Source organism: Natator depressus, chromosome 1, assembly GCF_965152275.1.
Source record: "Natator depressus isolate rNatDep1 chromosome 1, rNatDep2.hap1, whole genome shotgun sequence".
NCBI classification, from domain to species: Eukaryota; Metazoa; Chordata; order Testudines; family Cheloniidae; genus Natator; species Natator depressus.
In genome coordinates this window covers 292603925-292619972 of record NC_134234.1, presented here as the reverse complement: position 1 = coordinate 292619972, position 16048 = coordinate 292603925, and the positions used below count along the sequence as shown (strand labels likewise).

At 40.4% G+C, this 16048-nt stretch overlaps 1 protein-coding gene across 1 annotated transcript in view; it reads left to right on the top strand.

Annotated features, from left to right (window-relative positions):
* Nucleotides 1-16048, top strand: part of TMEM117 (transmembrane protein 117) — a 310171-nt gene that overhangs the window by 31618 nt on the left and 262505 nt on the right. Inside the window, exon 3 of the mRNA XM_074942172.1 lies at nucleotides 13502-13634. Within this exon, the coding sequence (XP_074798273.1) occupies nucleotides 13502-13634 (133 nt within the window). The remainder of the gene's footprint in view (nucleotides 1-13501; nucleotides 13635-16048) is intronic.

The following is a 16048-nucleotide window of genomic DNA, read 5'->3' as shown; positions in this document are numbered from 1 at the left end:
AATGAAAGCATGAATTAAATCTATTGAATTTACAGTTCAGAATTCTGAGTAAAATCCAACTTGTTTTAATCAGTAAAAACAATTCAGAAACCAGAGGCTATTCTGTTATAGCTCATCTTCAGTACCTGAAGAATATATATATTTTAAAAAGATAAACCATTGCTTTATGGCAGCAGCAGTTCAGGCCATCATTATGAACCTATAGCAACACATTCTCTCTTTTCCACCTAATATTTGTAAGTAAATTTAGCCCTGAGGAGAAAATCTAGGTTGAAAGCATGGGACAACTTATTTTTTCATAAGAGAGAGAGAGAGCGCATACAGTAGCATAATTTTCCCACTGCCCTCCCAATGTGCCTTTACCCAGCTCTGGAGGAAAGACCTCGAAGGGTCGGAGTATAGTTAATGCTCAACGCTCATTGCATTCTTGGCCTTTTTTACCTTGAATGTCAATAAGTGTACCTTTATTGAGAGTGGCATTTGTAATGTGGACATCTGCTCAGCGGCTGGCAGTCTGAGACCTGAAACTCTGAATCCTGACAACCTGGGATGAAATCCTGACCCCACTGAAGTCAATGGCAGTCTGATGCCTAGAGCATTTGATAGGTCCCTTTTTATTTTTTGTCTAATTCTAATAATAATCTAGCCCATCGACACTGTACTTGCTGGGACTAAGGGGAATGAATTTTGTCTCACTTTCCATGGCATTGCCTGCACAAAGCCCAATTACTTTGGCTTTGTCTGATAGGGGGAGGTGGCGAAGAGTGGGTGGGAAAATGGTGATTTTGACTCTAACAGAGTAGCATAGTGTGTAGCGTTGTGTATATTTCACAACAAGGGTTTTATGCTGATAAAGCTTGTTGTAAGTTGGAGAAAATAAGAGTGGTAGTTGTTGTTAAATATTTTCCAAGTCAAGTTAACCCTGACAAGTTAACAAGTCTTTTTTGTGGTCATTTCAATGAAAGGGTTTCTTTTACTATACTGTATGATTTGGTTTCAAATAGTCCTTTGATCTGAAGTTATATGAATAGTTAGCACTAGACTTGTCTTTTTCCGTTATTTAGAGTGCTGGAGTGAAATCATACTCTGCCTTAGCTTAGCTTGCCTTTTAATTTTAAGTTTTTTTCTAAGAATTTTGCATTCTTAACAAATAATTAATTGAAGTTTGAATATTTTGCTGGGCTGGGTCACAATTAAGTCTAGCTGGTTATGTTTGTCACATCTCTGTCCAAATTACTGCAGCAGCTCCCAAGGGTGGAAAATCTGTCCAAAGCAGGGGTGCAGAGCAGAGCAATCTATTCACCATCCACACTCCAGTGGAGAGGCTCTCTATTTCTGCTGCTTAGGGAATATTCAGAAGTTTTGCTCAGAATAAAACACACATACAGTAATACCTTGTGTGAAAGAATACACTGCCTTCCAACGTGCTACTGATTTCCTGAAAAACGTCAAGAATGAAGTTGTAGATGTGGCATTTCCATCATGGGTCACAGACCTGCAAGGTAAGCAAGTACTAGTATCTGCACTTTATTAGATGGAGAAACTGAGGCTCAAATTAAGAGCTTGATGCAGCAAGGTGGTAAGGGCACTTAACTCCTTCTGGGGACATTTAGGACGTAGATGGGAATCAAAGGTGCTCAAATCTGCCAGCTGAGGCACCCAACAGCTTGGGGATTGGGGCCAAAATTGCTGAGAAACTTGTGGGAAAGTTTGGAAAAAGGCTGGATTTCCTGACTTCCAGCTTGTATTTGAACAAGACCATTTTGATTATGGCTCTCTGATATCTGGATATAAAGTCTTACTTAGTAAACATACATTTGTAACAGGCTTACTCATGATGGCTAAATCATGATACCCAAATTTGAAATATTAAAATAGCTATGATGCCTGTGCAATTATTATCCTTAATTATTATTTATATTACAATATTGGTCAGAGCATCAATCTGGATTAGGGCCACATTGTATTATCTATTGTATAAACATTTACGAGATGGTCGCTACCCCAAAGACCTTATAGGTACTGATAGTGCTTATTGTACCGTGCCATAAATGTATCAAAGATTTCTAGTGATAACGGAGACTGTGAGAGAGAGAGATGTTGCATGGAATTTACAGTCACATCATTTAAAATATTTCCTGTAATCTTATTTAAAACATTGGTTGCAGTCCGGGATCCATTAATTGCAAAGGATGCTCTTGCCCTTCAGTTTTATCCCCTCGACCCACAACCTTTCCTCAACTCCCCTCCACCCTCTGCATCTGCCTGTCTGCCCCACACCACAATAGAGTTCTTTCTTCCCATCCTGGCATCCTTCTCCTTAGCCACTGAAATTGTTTTTCTTTACTGCTCTGCTAGCCAGTACCACCAGAGTAATACGATCCAGTGGATTTGATTAGATCAATTTCAGAATTTAGGGCTAGGACATTGCACTTGTGAGTTATGAGAATTTTGTCCCTACAGATTGCAGTGTTCAAGGCTGTGTCCATGTATCATTAATCCATAAATAACCCTTAACGGTGACAGCAGGAAAGGAAATTGTTAGTGCAGTGACTAAAACAATGAGCAACAGAAGCATGAAAATATCCTTCTATTGCTAGTGAGCAGTCACAAATGCTGTTAGTGCCTGGTCCTTCTCCCACTGAAGTCAATTTGTGTTTTTCCCTTGACTTCAACAGGAACAGGATTGAACTTTGGGGCTAAGAAATATTCTGGAGTCACTGCAAGTATTTTTTTTCAGTTGATCAGTGTCCACTTTTGATGGAGATGGCCTGGAAGAATGAGTAGATGCAAATGACAAATCAACTGATAGAGCATCCAAAAACCCCCAAATACCTATGATTTGAAAATTGGACAGATATCTGAATACCCTGTAAGCACTCAGCAGAAGTCTGAGTCACTCCAGGGGCCACACTGACCCCTTCAGCAGTCCTGAATTGGGAAGATGGAAAGGAGAATAAAAGCCACTTTAACTTCCCATCCACAAGGGCTGCAAGTTTTGTACTATGTCTAAGAGGTATAGAGCAGAATCTTACTAATGCTTTGTTTGATAGTGTGCTACAGCTCTAAACAACATAGAAGCATTGTAGGTTTAAAAAATGTGATCCATTTTATTGGATTAATTTCTACATCTTTTCATTAGCATTGTGGTTTTTCTTTAGGATCAGAAAGAAATATGGGTTAGAACTCTATGGCAGCTCCCCTCCATCTGAATAGCTACAAGCTGTTATAGGAGCCAACTTGGCTTCTGTTTCTAGAAGAAATTAGGTTGCTCAATCCTTTTAATTATATAGAACAAATAGGGCCAGATCTTCACCTGGTGTAAATTGCCTTAGCTGCATTGTGGCGTGAGGTATATTGCTTGTAACAGGTATGCTAATTCACCTCTTGGCTTGCCTCAGTGCTCTAAAATCCCCAGGGCTCTGCTTTCCATTCATGGAATATCTCTTAGGATCTACAGAGACTGGCAAGCAGTGGATAGTGAGATAACTGAATCTCCTTTGGCTACTATACCTGCCTTGGCCTCTAAATTGTTGGGCTCAGTAGAGTTCAATGTTTGTACAAAAATGATTTATTGAACTTGTGTTTTGAGCTGGGAAGACCATATTACATCACTGAAATGAATCTGACCTACCTACAGTTAATTTGTGGTTACAGCTTATTAAACAACCATTCATATGGCATCTAACATAAAATATTGGGCAAAGATTGTCTTCCATTAGACTTGGGCCAATATTTTTCCAAAAATATTTTATTGTATAAGTAATTTTATACCAAGGACCATGTTGTGCTGTGGTATAACATTATTGATTTCAGTGGAGTTACACCAGGCATTAATTTGGCTCTATTATTGAAAGATTAAATCCAATTACAATCTAGAAAGACATTACATCACATGCCATTTATATAATTTAGTTCCTTAAGATCCAATCTCTCTTAGTCCATTTTCCCTTCTTCTCTGCTGTTCCTTAAAATTAATGCCGTGATTTTGAATGAATTGCTTTCTTTCTCTTTATTGACCTCCATAGTGCTACCTGACCATTCATGACTGTATTTGAAGCTGCCTGGTGCTATTTAGGTTGGATTACTAGTTTTTGTTGTTGTGGTATGGTGTTCCATTGGTGTCCTTTTCCGTATTACTGACTGAGCACCATGTAATATATTCCCATTCGTTGCATATGCTCTCAATACTGTTCTTGTTAGTTCACATTCTACACAGCCTTATAAAACTAATATTAAGAAGAGTTTTGTTATAAATGTATTATCAAACGTAGTTTGCAATGTTTGTTCACTGTAACATCTTATCTTTTTGGTTATTAATCATTCAGTACATTATGTTGTGTGCAGAATTGAGTTGCTATAATAAAATGTAATGGACTGTTAAAGTCGAACATTTCAAGTTCAACTGCATTCAGCATATTATATTTTCAGGATTTATGTCTGTTAGTATGAATGGAACAATATATAACATAAAACTGTTCCTATAATAGTAAGTGAGCATATGTTGTTATTCTCAAATATTTTGTAAAGTTTTTGTAACATTTTAACAGATAATCCACAATATAAACTATTCCTTTCACCAGGCAATGAAGTTATGCACCTATCTGAGAGTGAGAGTAAATCAAATCCTATATGGCAGAAATAAGCTACAGTAGTTGGATATTTAAGAATTTGCCAAGATGAAGCAAACATTACTTCATTTAAAAAGTTATATGCATTTGTATATGTATGTGTGTATTAATCAGTGTGAGTGTGATAGATGTATTTCTATAACATAGGAAAAGGAAGGCACTTTAAAAGAATAGAAATGGAAGGAGTATCTAGTAAATCTTTCCCTTACCTTGTCTGAAAATGCTGAAATTATCTGTGATACAGAATTCTCTGTTCGAAACCATGTTTTTACTTTCCATTAACCTGGAGCCTTTTCAAAGTACAATGCTATTTTGCAAATATTGTTCTTAATCTGTGGATTTAGTAATATTCCATATACTGCGATTACTCTTCAGAGAGCAATTGTCAAACTGCATAAGAGAGATGTCTTTTACCATTAGGCTCCTCCTTTCAGTAAGGGAGGATACATTTCTATTACCATATTTTTTTCTGCATCCACCCAGTTTTGCCATGAGAAAGACAGTCTTCTTGTAAATCCCAGAAACAGATAAAATCATGAAAATATGCTTCAGTTGTTGTACATGATGTGTTAGGATAGAAGAGTTGCTCTTTGCTGTGCTTTTTGGAATGGAATGATTCCATCAGTTTGCCTTTGGGCAGTGGACATGCAGTCCGATCACAAGCCATTAGAAGGTAACATGAATAAGCCACTGCTGATTGCACCCAAATCACTACAACACACGTTATTCAGTCTCCAGTGCTATGAGGTGAGGATAAGTTACTGCCAAGAAAGTCAACAGTGGTTGCACATACACTGAGCAGGGCATAGTTTTCAGATTACAACATTTCAGATTACAATCCAGAACAGATTGTCTATCACCATGCTACAGGAACTTCGCCTCTCTTGTGGGAAGTTCCAGGTAATTCAATAAAAGCACCAAACAGGATGGGGTGCTACGATCAGTAAAACGATTCATACTCCAAGCCAGATCTCAAGGAGCAAGTGCCAAAGTAGATTACCCCGTAATATCAGGTGAAGGATGAGCTGTGTGTGCAAAACAGGTTTTTGTTTAAAAGGGACCGAGCAGTAATCCCAGCCGAATTAAGAGCTGACATCATTAGATGGTTACATTCTTCACACCTGTGTAGAGAAGCATGCCTGGGATGATCCAGGGAATGTATCTACTGGACAGGCATGAATGTCCAATTGAGAAAGTCCATGGAATAGTACGAGATGTGCAAAAAGTATAGACATCAACAATGGAACGAGACTCTACAGCTCCATGAAATCCCAACCCAACTCTGGGAAAAGGTTGGAACGGACCTGTTCACTTTTAACTATAGCAACTACCAGATCCTGATAGATTACTACTGCCATTTCTGGGAGGTGGGCTATCTGCCAGATGCTCAGGCAAGAACTGTGATCAGGAAACTGAAGGTGCTTTTTTGCAAGGTACAGCAGACGTGACATGCTATGCTTAAACAACGGTTCTCAGTACACTGCAGCAATATTCCAATGATTTAGCACCAAAGGGGAATTTGAGCGCAAGAAGTCTTACCTTAGCTTTGTGGTTACGTAGGGGTAGGCAGAGTCAGCAGTAAAGGCAGCAAATGCAAAACAGATAGGAAGGAATCCCTACCTGGAAATGTTGAACCATTTGCAATACATCCTCCCATAAACTAGATACAGGAAAAGCTGTGTTCCCTGGCACTTTACAAACCGGAAAGCTCTATAAACTGGCATTTCGGGAGGGAGTGCGGGGCGCGGGCTCTGGGAGGGAGTTTGGGTGCAGGAGGGGGCTCGGGGCAGGGGATTGGGGCATGGGAGGGATTTTGGGGTGCCGGATCTGGGCGGCACTCACCAGGGTGGCTCCCCACAAGCGGCAACGTGTCCAGAGAGGCATGGCCAGGTCAATGCTCCTAGGTGGAGGAACGGCCACAGGAGCGCTGTGTGCTGCTCCTGTCCCACCACGAGCGTTGGCTCCGCAGCTCCCATTGGCTGAGGACCGTGGCCAATGGGAGCTGCGGGGGCAGCACCTGCAGGTGGAGGCAGAGTGCAGAGCTGCCTGGCCGTGCCTCCCTGCACCCCCTCTCGCACCCCAACCCCCAGCCCTGAGCCTCCTCCTGCACCCAAACTCCCTCCCTCTTAGTTAACTAGAATTTTTGACTTACCAGTACCCCCCATTCTCCCAACCTGATGGATAACAAAGCTTTTACTGTAGTAGGCTGGCACAGGGGCTGATTCTGGAGAACCAAGACTCTGCTTCCCATGAGAAGTTGCCATGGTCCAGCAGAAGAACGATGGGCAGTACACATAAGCAGTTAAGAGAATGTCAACCTAGGTGGGCAGCTCACTACAATAAAGCCAAGAACCTTATCCCACTACACATGGATGAGCAGGTCTCTGTCCAGCCAGCAAACAGGCACACAAAACAATAGCAAAAGGCAACACAGTGGACACAGGTCCTACGGTATAGTTACAGAATAAGAACAGTGGTAGAGACTTCATTGAAGACAACTGTTGAGTAGCAGCAGACAGCCAGAACATCCAGACATACTGGGCTCAGGCTAGGACGAGGTGGGCTTAGAAAGACCCTTAGCCATCAGCTAGCCTGATGTAGGTGGTATACCTGAAGAACTGAGGCATATGAGTAAGCCGACCAACAGATTGAATACAGCCATAGGGTGGAAGCAAGTCCCCCACCAGCAGCTGCAATGTACAAGAAGTGGGAGGCTAGTTCGAAGACAGCCCACTTTAAAGACTATGAGGTCTAGCAGACTGCAATGTGCTGGTGGTAAAGGCCATGTCCCTGAGTTGATCTATCTACTAGTAATCTCTGGCCCCAGCAAGTCAGCAAATGCTGGCACAAAAGACCACAACAACAACAACAGTTAAAAGGAAAGATGTCACAACCTGCCTGGAACGTGAAGGGAGGCACACAGACTGCGGGAAGGAATAGGTTGGTAGAGGCAGCAAGCAGTCAGTCTGTTTGCACAGTGATTAAATTATAGGTGCAGTTTCAGCATCTCTGTTAATAAAGAGCCAGTTTAGTTTTAGAAACATGGACTGCTCTCATGTTATTATCCTGGACATTTGTCTGTCAGTTAGTATTTTATATATCAATGTCATTATCAAGAATATTTGTTTTCATCCATGGAACTGTTTTTATGCAAGGAAGTATTGTTATCTCTATTTTACAACTAGGGAAACTGAACGAATACTACTGCTCCCCATAGATAAACTATGTATTCTTAGTCCTGGATTTACTTCACCTTCCCAAGCCCAGACCACAGGATCAGGTTTTCCTTGCAACGTGCTGATAACAGAAATAATTTTTTAGAGACTGAGAGTAATGTCTTGTACACAAAATCCTAATTAGGTCATCACATAAGGCCCCTTATGCCTTTTATAAAGAGCAATGGTGCTGATCTATAAGGACCAAGACCCTTAACTTTTGAAAGTTCAGCTTCATTCACATTCACCAGTTTACATTTAGGTGCACGGTCTTGTATATGTGGGAAGTGTCTACAGAAAATATACACTAATTAGAAACGAGCTGTTCAAATCTAAGATAACTGGTCAATTTCATATTTCACTGCTTCAAAATTGCTGTGCAGAAGTACTGTATAGAATGGCACAGCATGAAACTGAGCCAGAGTTTCACATTGATTACTTGCATTTATCATTCCCCACCCTTTCTCGAGTTCTGCTTCTGGGCTTTACCCTTATTACAAACTGCTAGTGAGACTATTTGTATATGTTGTGCAAAATCATGGCAAGCATTTCACATACTGAACCCTCCAGAGGGCTCCCTCTGCAGAAGGGACCCTGGTAAGTATTTATCAGGGGATATACTGGTGTGCTTTGAGACAAGATGATGATTCTGTGCAGAGCCGTCCTTAGGCATACCTACGCAGCTGCGGAGGGCACCTGAAAATTTGGGGCACCCCTTGGTCTTAGTATCCACCCTCCCGGCTCTAACTGTCCCTGTTCTGACCCTTCCTGCAGGCTCCCACAGCTGGCTGCTGCAGCCTGGTGAGTCTTCCTCGGGAGGGGATCTAGTAGTTAAAAGTGAAAAAGCGTTCCAGCCTGCCAGACCTATTAGCACAAGACTGAAACTGTTAAAGAGCCATTCATGGGGTAATGAAGTCATTTAACAGGCATTTGCCAACCCCCAGGTATATACTGTCAGTTTCTGTATTTACTGACAAAAACAGTTGTGCGTTACTGTAATATTTACTCAGAACATGTTAGTCGACGGGACCTTAGTTTAAAATTTGTTTTAAAAATATTTCATTATTCAAATATTTCAGTGTGTTGCTGCTGAAGATTATAAAATCACATCTCTAAAAAAATCCTTGCATAGATTTTTAGATGCACAATCTGAGTATTCAACTTTAGCCTTAAATGGTTGGATCTTCAGACATTCAGTTTTTTAAATAAATCCTTCCAAAGACCACCCTTATCTAAAATACACATTTTAATTACGATAGTAAAAAAAAAAAAAAAAAAACTTGCTCCCAAAGTCTTCCTATCCTTTCTGTCCATCCCTTTTTCCCTTCACCTCCTCTCCCCCCACTCCCCATTGAAGAGAGCCCTTAAAGGGACAACACCCCTTTCCTTCCAGATAGCTGGACAAAGAGTTTCCCTTTCTTTACAGTCTGACTATCTGATGAACTAGTTTTAAGAGAACCCTCCGGCAAAATCAGTAGCTTAGTAAGATATAAAATCCTTTGTAATGCCTAAAATCTTTGGAAACATTTTTTTTAAAGTTGGTGAAATTTCATAAACATGTCTATTGTTATGGAGATCACAAAGTAAATTAGTGTTCTCTTTTTCTAAAAGCAATGAACATTGTTATGAACACACTAAACCTCTGTGACTGATTAATTTAAAATAATGTCTTTGTTTCAGTGAGTTAAAGATGTAGTAATCTGGAATGATTACTTTACGAAGGCTTAAGAGTACATTTAAAATATAAAATCGGCTTAGAAATACTGATTAAGAAAATGTAAAACAGAGAAGAGCTGCTTCATGTATTCCATAATATTTAATGTTGTATTCAGCAAGACAGCTAACTCGCCCTTACTACAAAGTTTTTGCAAATAAAGGTCTGACAAACTTCAGGGCATATCAAAAAACCTGTGACTGACATATTTTATTCCCAAGTTAAATGTTTTTAATTAGGTACCCTCTGCATGTCCATTCTGCGTGAGGGAGAGGGTACGGGGGTCTCTTCAGGGAACTGTGACTCTCCGCCACTGGGAGGCAGGCCGGGCGTCTCATTATCCTTTGGTGTTTCGTCCGGCCCCCCCTCCCTGGGCTGCAGGCTGCCATTGGGCATAGGGGCACCAGTTTAATAATACTGCGTAGGGCCCCATAAATCCTAAGGATGGCCCTGATTCTGTGCAAACTAAAAAGGCAGAAGTAGCAAATCACCTGTTAGGTGGATGAATAAAATGCTTAGTGCCAAAATCTGCCCAGTCTTATACCCTTTGCTACCCCAGCGAAATCAATATTGGATTGCACAGGATGTGTGTCAGGGCAGAATATGGCCTTTGGTATAACAAAAATTTACCAAAAATGCACTCTTTTCTACTTCAAATATTTGATAAGAGAAAAGGCTCCCATTAGACAGGTGAGAGAGAATGGGATGAGTGAGTCAATGGGCCTTCTCCAGTGGTTGAAATGAATCATAATGGTCAGTAAACCTTCCCAGCTCCACCTCAAAAATGCAAGTAATCTGTTGCACTGAGTTTCATATTTAGCCTGTCATGTTTGAAGATACATGTTGGAAATTTGTGAGTAAAATACTGAGCATTTTCAGTGAATAAATGATGAAAAAATGTTTAAGATTTTAGCTGATGACCATTTAGCATTGCTGCCTACAGCAATGTGCTGTATATTACCACCTGTCATATTTAATCAGGCAATCTCCTTGCCTGGTATTTAGCAACAAGTCTCTTATGTTTTTCATATGTTGCCTCATCAGTAAAAATTCCTTCTGTGTCAGGTTATTAGTGGGGTGTTAAATGTAATATGCTGATCTAAGCCCTTTTAAAAATCAAATCTGTGATATTTTCTTTCTGTTTTTGCTGGGCTTCAGGCCCCGAATGCAAAATAATTCTAAACCTTCCTGCTTTCACCCACTCACTCTTCCTTCGATCTTTAGTAGCTGCAAATGAAGAGCCAAACAGAAGGTAGGAGTCATTACAGCTAAGTGTAAACTGTAGAACTGGGGGATGTCATTATATTGCAGAAGGACTGTTGTGCCTATGACATTAAAGCCAATCCTACTCCAAATACAGTTGTAATATTATATTTATGAAATGGTAAGAACATTAACATGAAAATAATCACAGCTCAGACACTCCAGATAACATTTAGTCCTCTGAGATGCAGTGACAATTTCTGGCTAGGAAATAAAAAATGATTATCTTGTTAGTGGCACTGCAGGCTCTGCTTTGCAATGTGATTATTTACTATTTCTACTACATTAGCATTTCGGGCATGTCTACTCTGCATCTGGGAGCTAGCTTCTCAGCCTGGGTCCACAGACTTGTGTTAGTAGGGCTCTAACGCTAGCTGTGTGGACATAACTCTGACATTGCAGCTGGGGCTGGAGCTCAGACTCCCAAGTTCATCCATGCCAACAGGCTTCAGAGCCCAAGCTGCAATATCTATGATGCTATCTTCAGAGGGCTAGTGTGAGCCTTGATAAAACAAGTCTGTGGATCCGAGCTGGGAGGCTCGCTCCCAGGTGTAGAGGAAGTATTGTTATTCCCATTTTACAGGTGGGGAACTGAGGCACAGAGAAAGTAAATAGTTTGACCAAGGTCAACCAGGAAGTCAACGGAAGAATCAGAAACTGAACCCAGCTGCCCTGAGACCGAGTGCACAGCCTTAACCACCAGACCTTTCTGTGAGGTTGTCCCATCTCAGCCGTTAAGCAGAGTTGAGCCTAGTCAGTACCGGAATGTGAGCTCTCCAGTGTCTTGCCACAGTAGTGGTTTTGAGTAGCTCAGACCATCTCAAAATCTCCCATATTGGCATTCCGTGGATATGGAACAGGACACATGGCAATCTGCAGAACTCTACAAGAAAGAGGAAATTGCCCAGCACAATTGTCTTGGATCTTTCTGAGAGGAGGTTACAGAACAACTGTAGTAAACCAAACGCTCTGACCCAGGCAGTACTGTTTGTTAAACACGTGTGGTAATTAAGGATGCCATAGTACATTTTGAAGAATAGGTGTGTCCTCGCTGCAACTGGTCAGAAAATCACCATCTAAATGAAATTTCAAAAAAAGTGTGTGTGTGGGAGGGGGAAAATTATGTGAATAGTTTTGTTTGTTGTTTTTGGCCAGTTCTAGGCTAGGCCAGATTCTGATTTTGGATTTCCCAGTCTAAGGGCTCAGTCTAAGGTGCTGAGCATTGTGGGCCTGATTCAGTATAGCACTTAAGCATGTGCATAGGTTGGAGCCAATGGGATTGCTCATCTGCTTAAAGTTAAGCAAGCGTTTAAGTGCTTTGCTGGATCAGGACCAGAGTTCTCAGGACTTTGCAGGATGAAGCCCTAATTTAGGAAATACCCCTTCAGTTGTATAATTCCCCTTCTAAACAATCACCTTCCTACTCCTTGAACTGGAGTCCTGCTACTCCTGACTCAGAAGGACAGCAGCGTTTCCACTTCCGATCACTGCTTTTCAGTGTACATATTATTTGTAAGACATTTTGGGAGAACAGTTAAAGTAAAAGATGCTTAGACAATTTAAAAATATTTTAGTAGAGAAAAAGGTGATAGGTGCTGAGAAAGACATGGATTTAATATTAACTGGGTAGTGTGTGTTTGATTATTGTTTATTTTACTTCTTGCAAAAAGAAGTAAAATAAACCCCTTTGTGTTTTCATTGCATTTATGAACCAGATACCCTGAAGAGATATTAAACTTGGTTATACTTCCTGTTATAGAGGAAACCAACCTTCTTTTGCTTCAGTATGGTATTTACACCATTTTTTTTTAAAATGTCTTGCTGTTTTGCTTTTTGGCCTTTCCTGAGCCTAACAGTTTCCTGTGTTTTTTTGCACAGGTTGCCATTTCTTCTCTCTGCTTGCAAAATGGTTCGTTATTGTTTCTTTTGGGGGCAAAAATTATCCTGCTTATAGTGAAAACTTTTTAGATCTAAACCATTTTGTCTGGCAGCTTTATGAATTTTAGCACCCCTATTAGATCAAATAATAAGATTAAGGAATTCTATCAATGCCACAGGGTGTGGACATCATCTGCAAGCCCTTTGGTGGGGAATTTGAGAAGTGTGAACACAGAACCCTAAGGCACATCCTTTGAAAAGTATATCCTATAAAATAGTTAACATATAGCACAGTTAAAAAAAAAAAGTGACTCTTGCCTTGAGTATTAAGTTGGCTTTTAGATTAATTCCAGAGATAGTTTTCCCTTGTATAGTAATTTGTCTTAATTGAATTAATGTGTTATTCTCCTTGAACAGACTAGGGCTGAGATCCTACAGTTTGAACCACTAGTACAGACTCTTGCTCAGCCCATGGGATTCTGCATAGGTACAGGGGTCAACACTAGTGTATCTGATTGTAAGAGCAGGGCCTAAGTTAGGTGGACAGCAGTTTATGGAGCGCATACCCAAATACCTTATAATATAGCAGGAATATTCTCCAGCTATGCTGAGTGCAAGAAAAGGCTGAAAATGGTATAGAAACTGTAAAATCTTGAATTTTTTTTTTTAACAGAAAATCGAGTTATTGCATTTCATAAGTAAGTACAGTTTAGCAAACTGTTTTGCTTTTGCTATAAAGTAGAGATACATTTGTATTCTGGATAAAATAAAACTGATTTCTCATAATATTCACACCACAGGTCAGTTATTCCGGCTAAAAATGTTTCGAGAGGATCATGGATCTTGGATGACAATGTTCTTCAGCACCATTCTCTTCCTCTTCATTTTTTCTCACATTTACAATCTGTGCCTCCTTATGGCAGGGAATATGAGGTAGGCCTTGGGTTTCTTTGTCTTCTATTGGTGTATATATTCTCTCTGGAATTTATTTTATAGTGTGCTCCTGTATAATTAACAGTTTACTATAATGAAAACACATTAGCATTTGAAATCTACCTTTTTAACACCTCTGTTTTTCTGTATTTAGGCATGATGATAATTTAGCAGTTTGACTGACTAAGAGGTTTGATGATCAGTGATGAGGAGTATTAAGCTAATTAGTTCACAATTATAAAAATGTGACCTGAGCTATTAATTATTAAGCCAACTTACTAATGATTCTTGTATCTACTGCTTATAGTTTGTTCACAGAAAAAACTACATTAAACTGAAGTTAAGGTTGAGTATGTATCAGTAATTTAAGGGTAAAAACATTACAGAGACATTGTAATTATCTCAATACGAAGCATTACAACCCAGGAAATTCAGATGATCAAATGGGTGAATATCTTGTTTACTTAGCAAGCCAAAAAAGATACTGTTAAAGAATGTGATGATGTGTTGTTTAATGGACTGAAATACATTAAGGAAATATAAATGTGATGTATTATAGGTCCCAGTGTGTGCACATCACTTTGTCCCTCTGCCGGCTAGCTTTGTGTGATGGCAGGGGAATGAAGCTGACAAGTTCCTTCATCTCTGAATACTTGATCTTGTCAATGAAAAGTCCCTAGTGGCTCACAGAATGGTGATATTGGGAGAGTGATGAATGTTGCCAGATGCATGTTTGCGCTGGTGATCACAACAAAAACAATGTCCTGTTGGGGGTTCGAGTGGGTAGGTTTGGAGTGAGTGAGTCCCAAGACAGGAGATAGAGCTTTAACATTGTTTCAGGACTCATCTCGGAGTACGGGATAGGTTTGTGTTTATTGATGAGACACTTTTTTAAAGTGCTATTCCAATGAGTGTTTATGTTTGTCAGACCCAAGAATGTTTCATTAGTGTCCCTTTAAAAATAAAAGTTTAGGAATTGTGCTTTACTGGGAGCTGAAAATAGGTGGCCAGTTTGTTGGTGGCTGAATACACACTGTGCAACCAAAGGTTGCTTTGAGAGTATGAACAGCTGGATCAAAATCTTTGATTAGCCTTTCATGACTATGACAGAGTGAGGATAGATCTCTACTCTATTGAGAACACCATCTTGCCCATTAATGTCATTTCTTGTTAAGGGCTCCCCTTTGTATTGAAACCTCCATTGTAGGTTAGGGCATCCATTTTTTGGCAGTAGGGGCTTGACACCTAGTTGAATGACTGTCTGAGAAGTTGGCAAAGAGCAATGTAATGCTATCAGGTCTGATTCTCTCTCAATTACCAGCCCAACCACAAGAACAATGAACTCTCTCAACCTGGGTATATGGCCCAATGAGGTCAGAGACTACATTTAAGAGGGGAATTCTCTCTCTGACAGGAGTGTGTGTAGCAGATCATAGCCACCAGGCAGGAAGACTGGGCTAAGGAGGTAGAAAATCAGAAGAGCTGCTTATCCTTTGGAGGCTCACCAAACACAGGACACAGAGGGGGCTGATTTCAGGATTGTTTGTTATTTTCCAAAAATCTGTAACTCTCTAATGCTGTTGAAGAGTAAAATGCCTGTGGTTAAGAAATTCCTTTTCTAAACCTGAATTCCTTGCCTGCCTGCTATCTTGTCCCTGAAGGGCTGGAATGCTCCTTTGGGGATCTAAGGCAGCTGGACTGAAGGATCTTACTGTCCAAGAAGGATGCTAGATACAGGATGTGTATCTGGGAATATGCCTGAGAGACCCAGAGCTACAAACTGTGACCAGTCACCACTAGAGCAGGTCGAGAATCTGCTTACAGAACAATTTTTTTTTTAAATGCCAATTCATTGAAACAAAAACTGTGTGGAAATTATTCACTTTTGATGGAAGTCATCTCAGAACTAGGGGTGAACTAGAAAGAGAGCCCCTGGAATAGCCAGGTGGCTAGGGCACTCACCTGGAATGTGGGAGACCCCTCTTCAAGATCCTGCTCTGCCTGATTCAAAGTAAGGACAGGAACATGAACCTGGGTCTGCCACATTCTAGGTCAGTGCTCTTTATCTCTTTTCTGTTGGAGCTGTTCCTCATTGTATAAATATGCTTTGGATCTGAGACATTGACTAGCCTAGTGGTTAAGGCACTCACATAAGATATGGATACCCAAGTTCAAGTCCCTATGACTCCCACATCCCAAGAGAATTCCCTAACTACTGGGGTGGGTCTCTCTGCTTTTCATGAAGCATTTCTAAAGGTTGCAGTTTCGTCCCAATGTGGAACAGGAAAAATGTTTGAAATTGTGAAAATTTTCACAGGACAGGAAAACTATTTCCCACCCAGCCCTTGTCACTCTCCAAACCCAGGGGGCGGATGAGATGTGATTCCCAGCAGGTGGATTCACTCACAAACTGG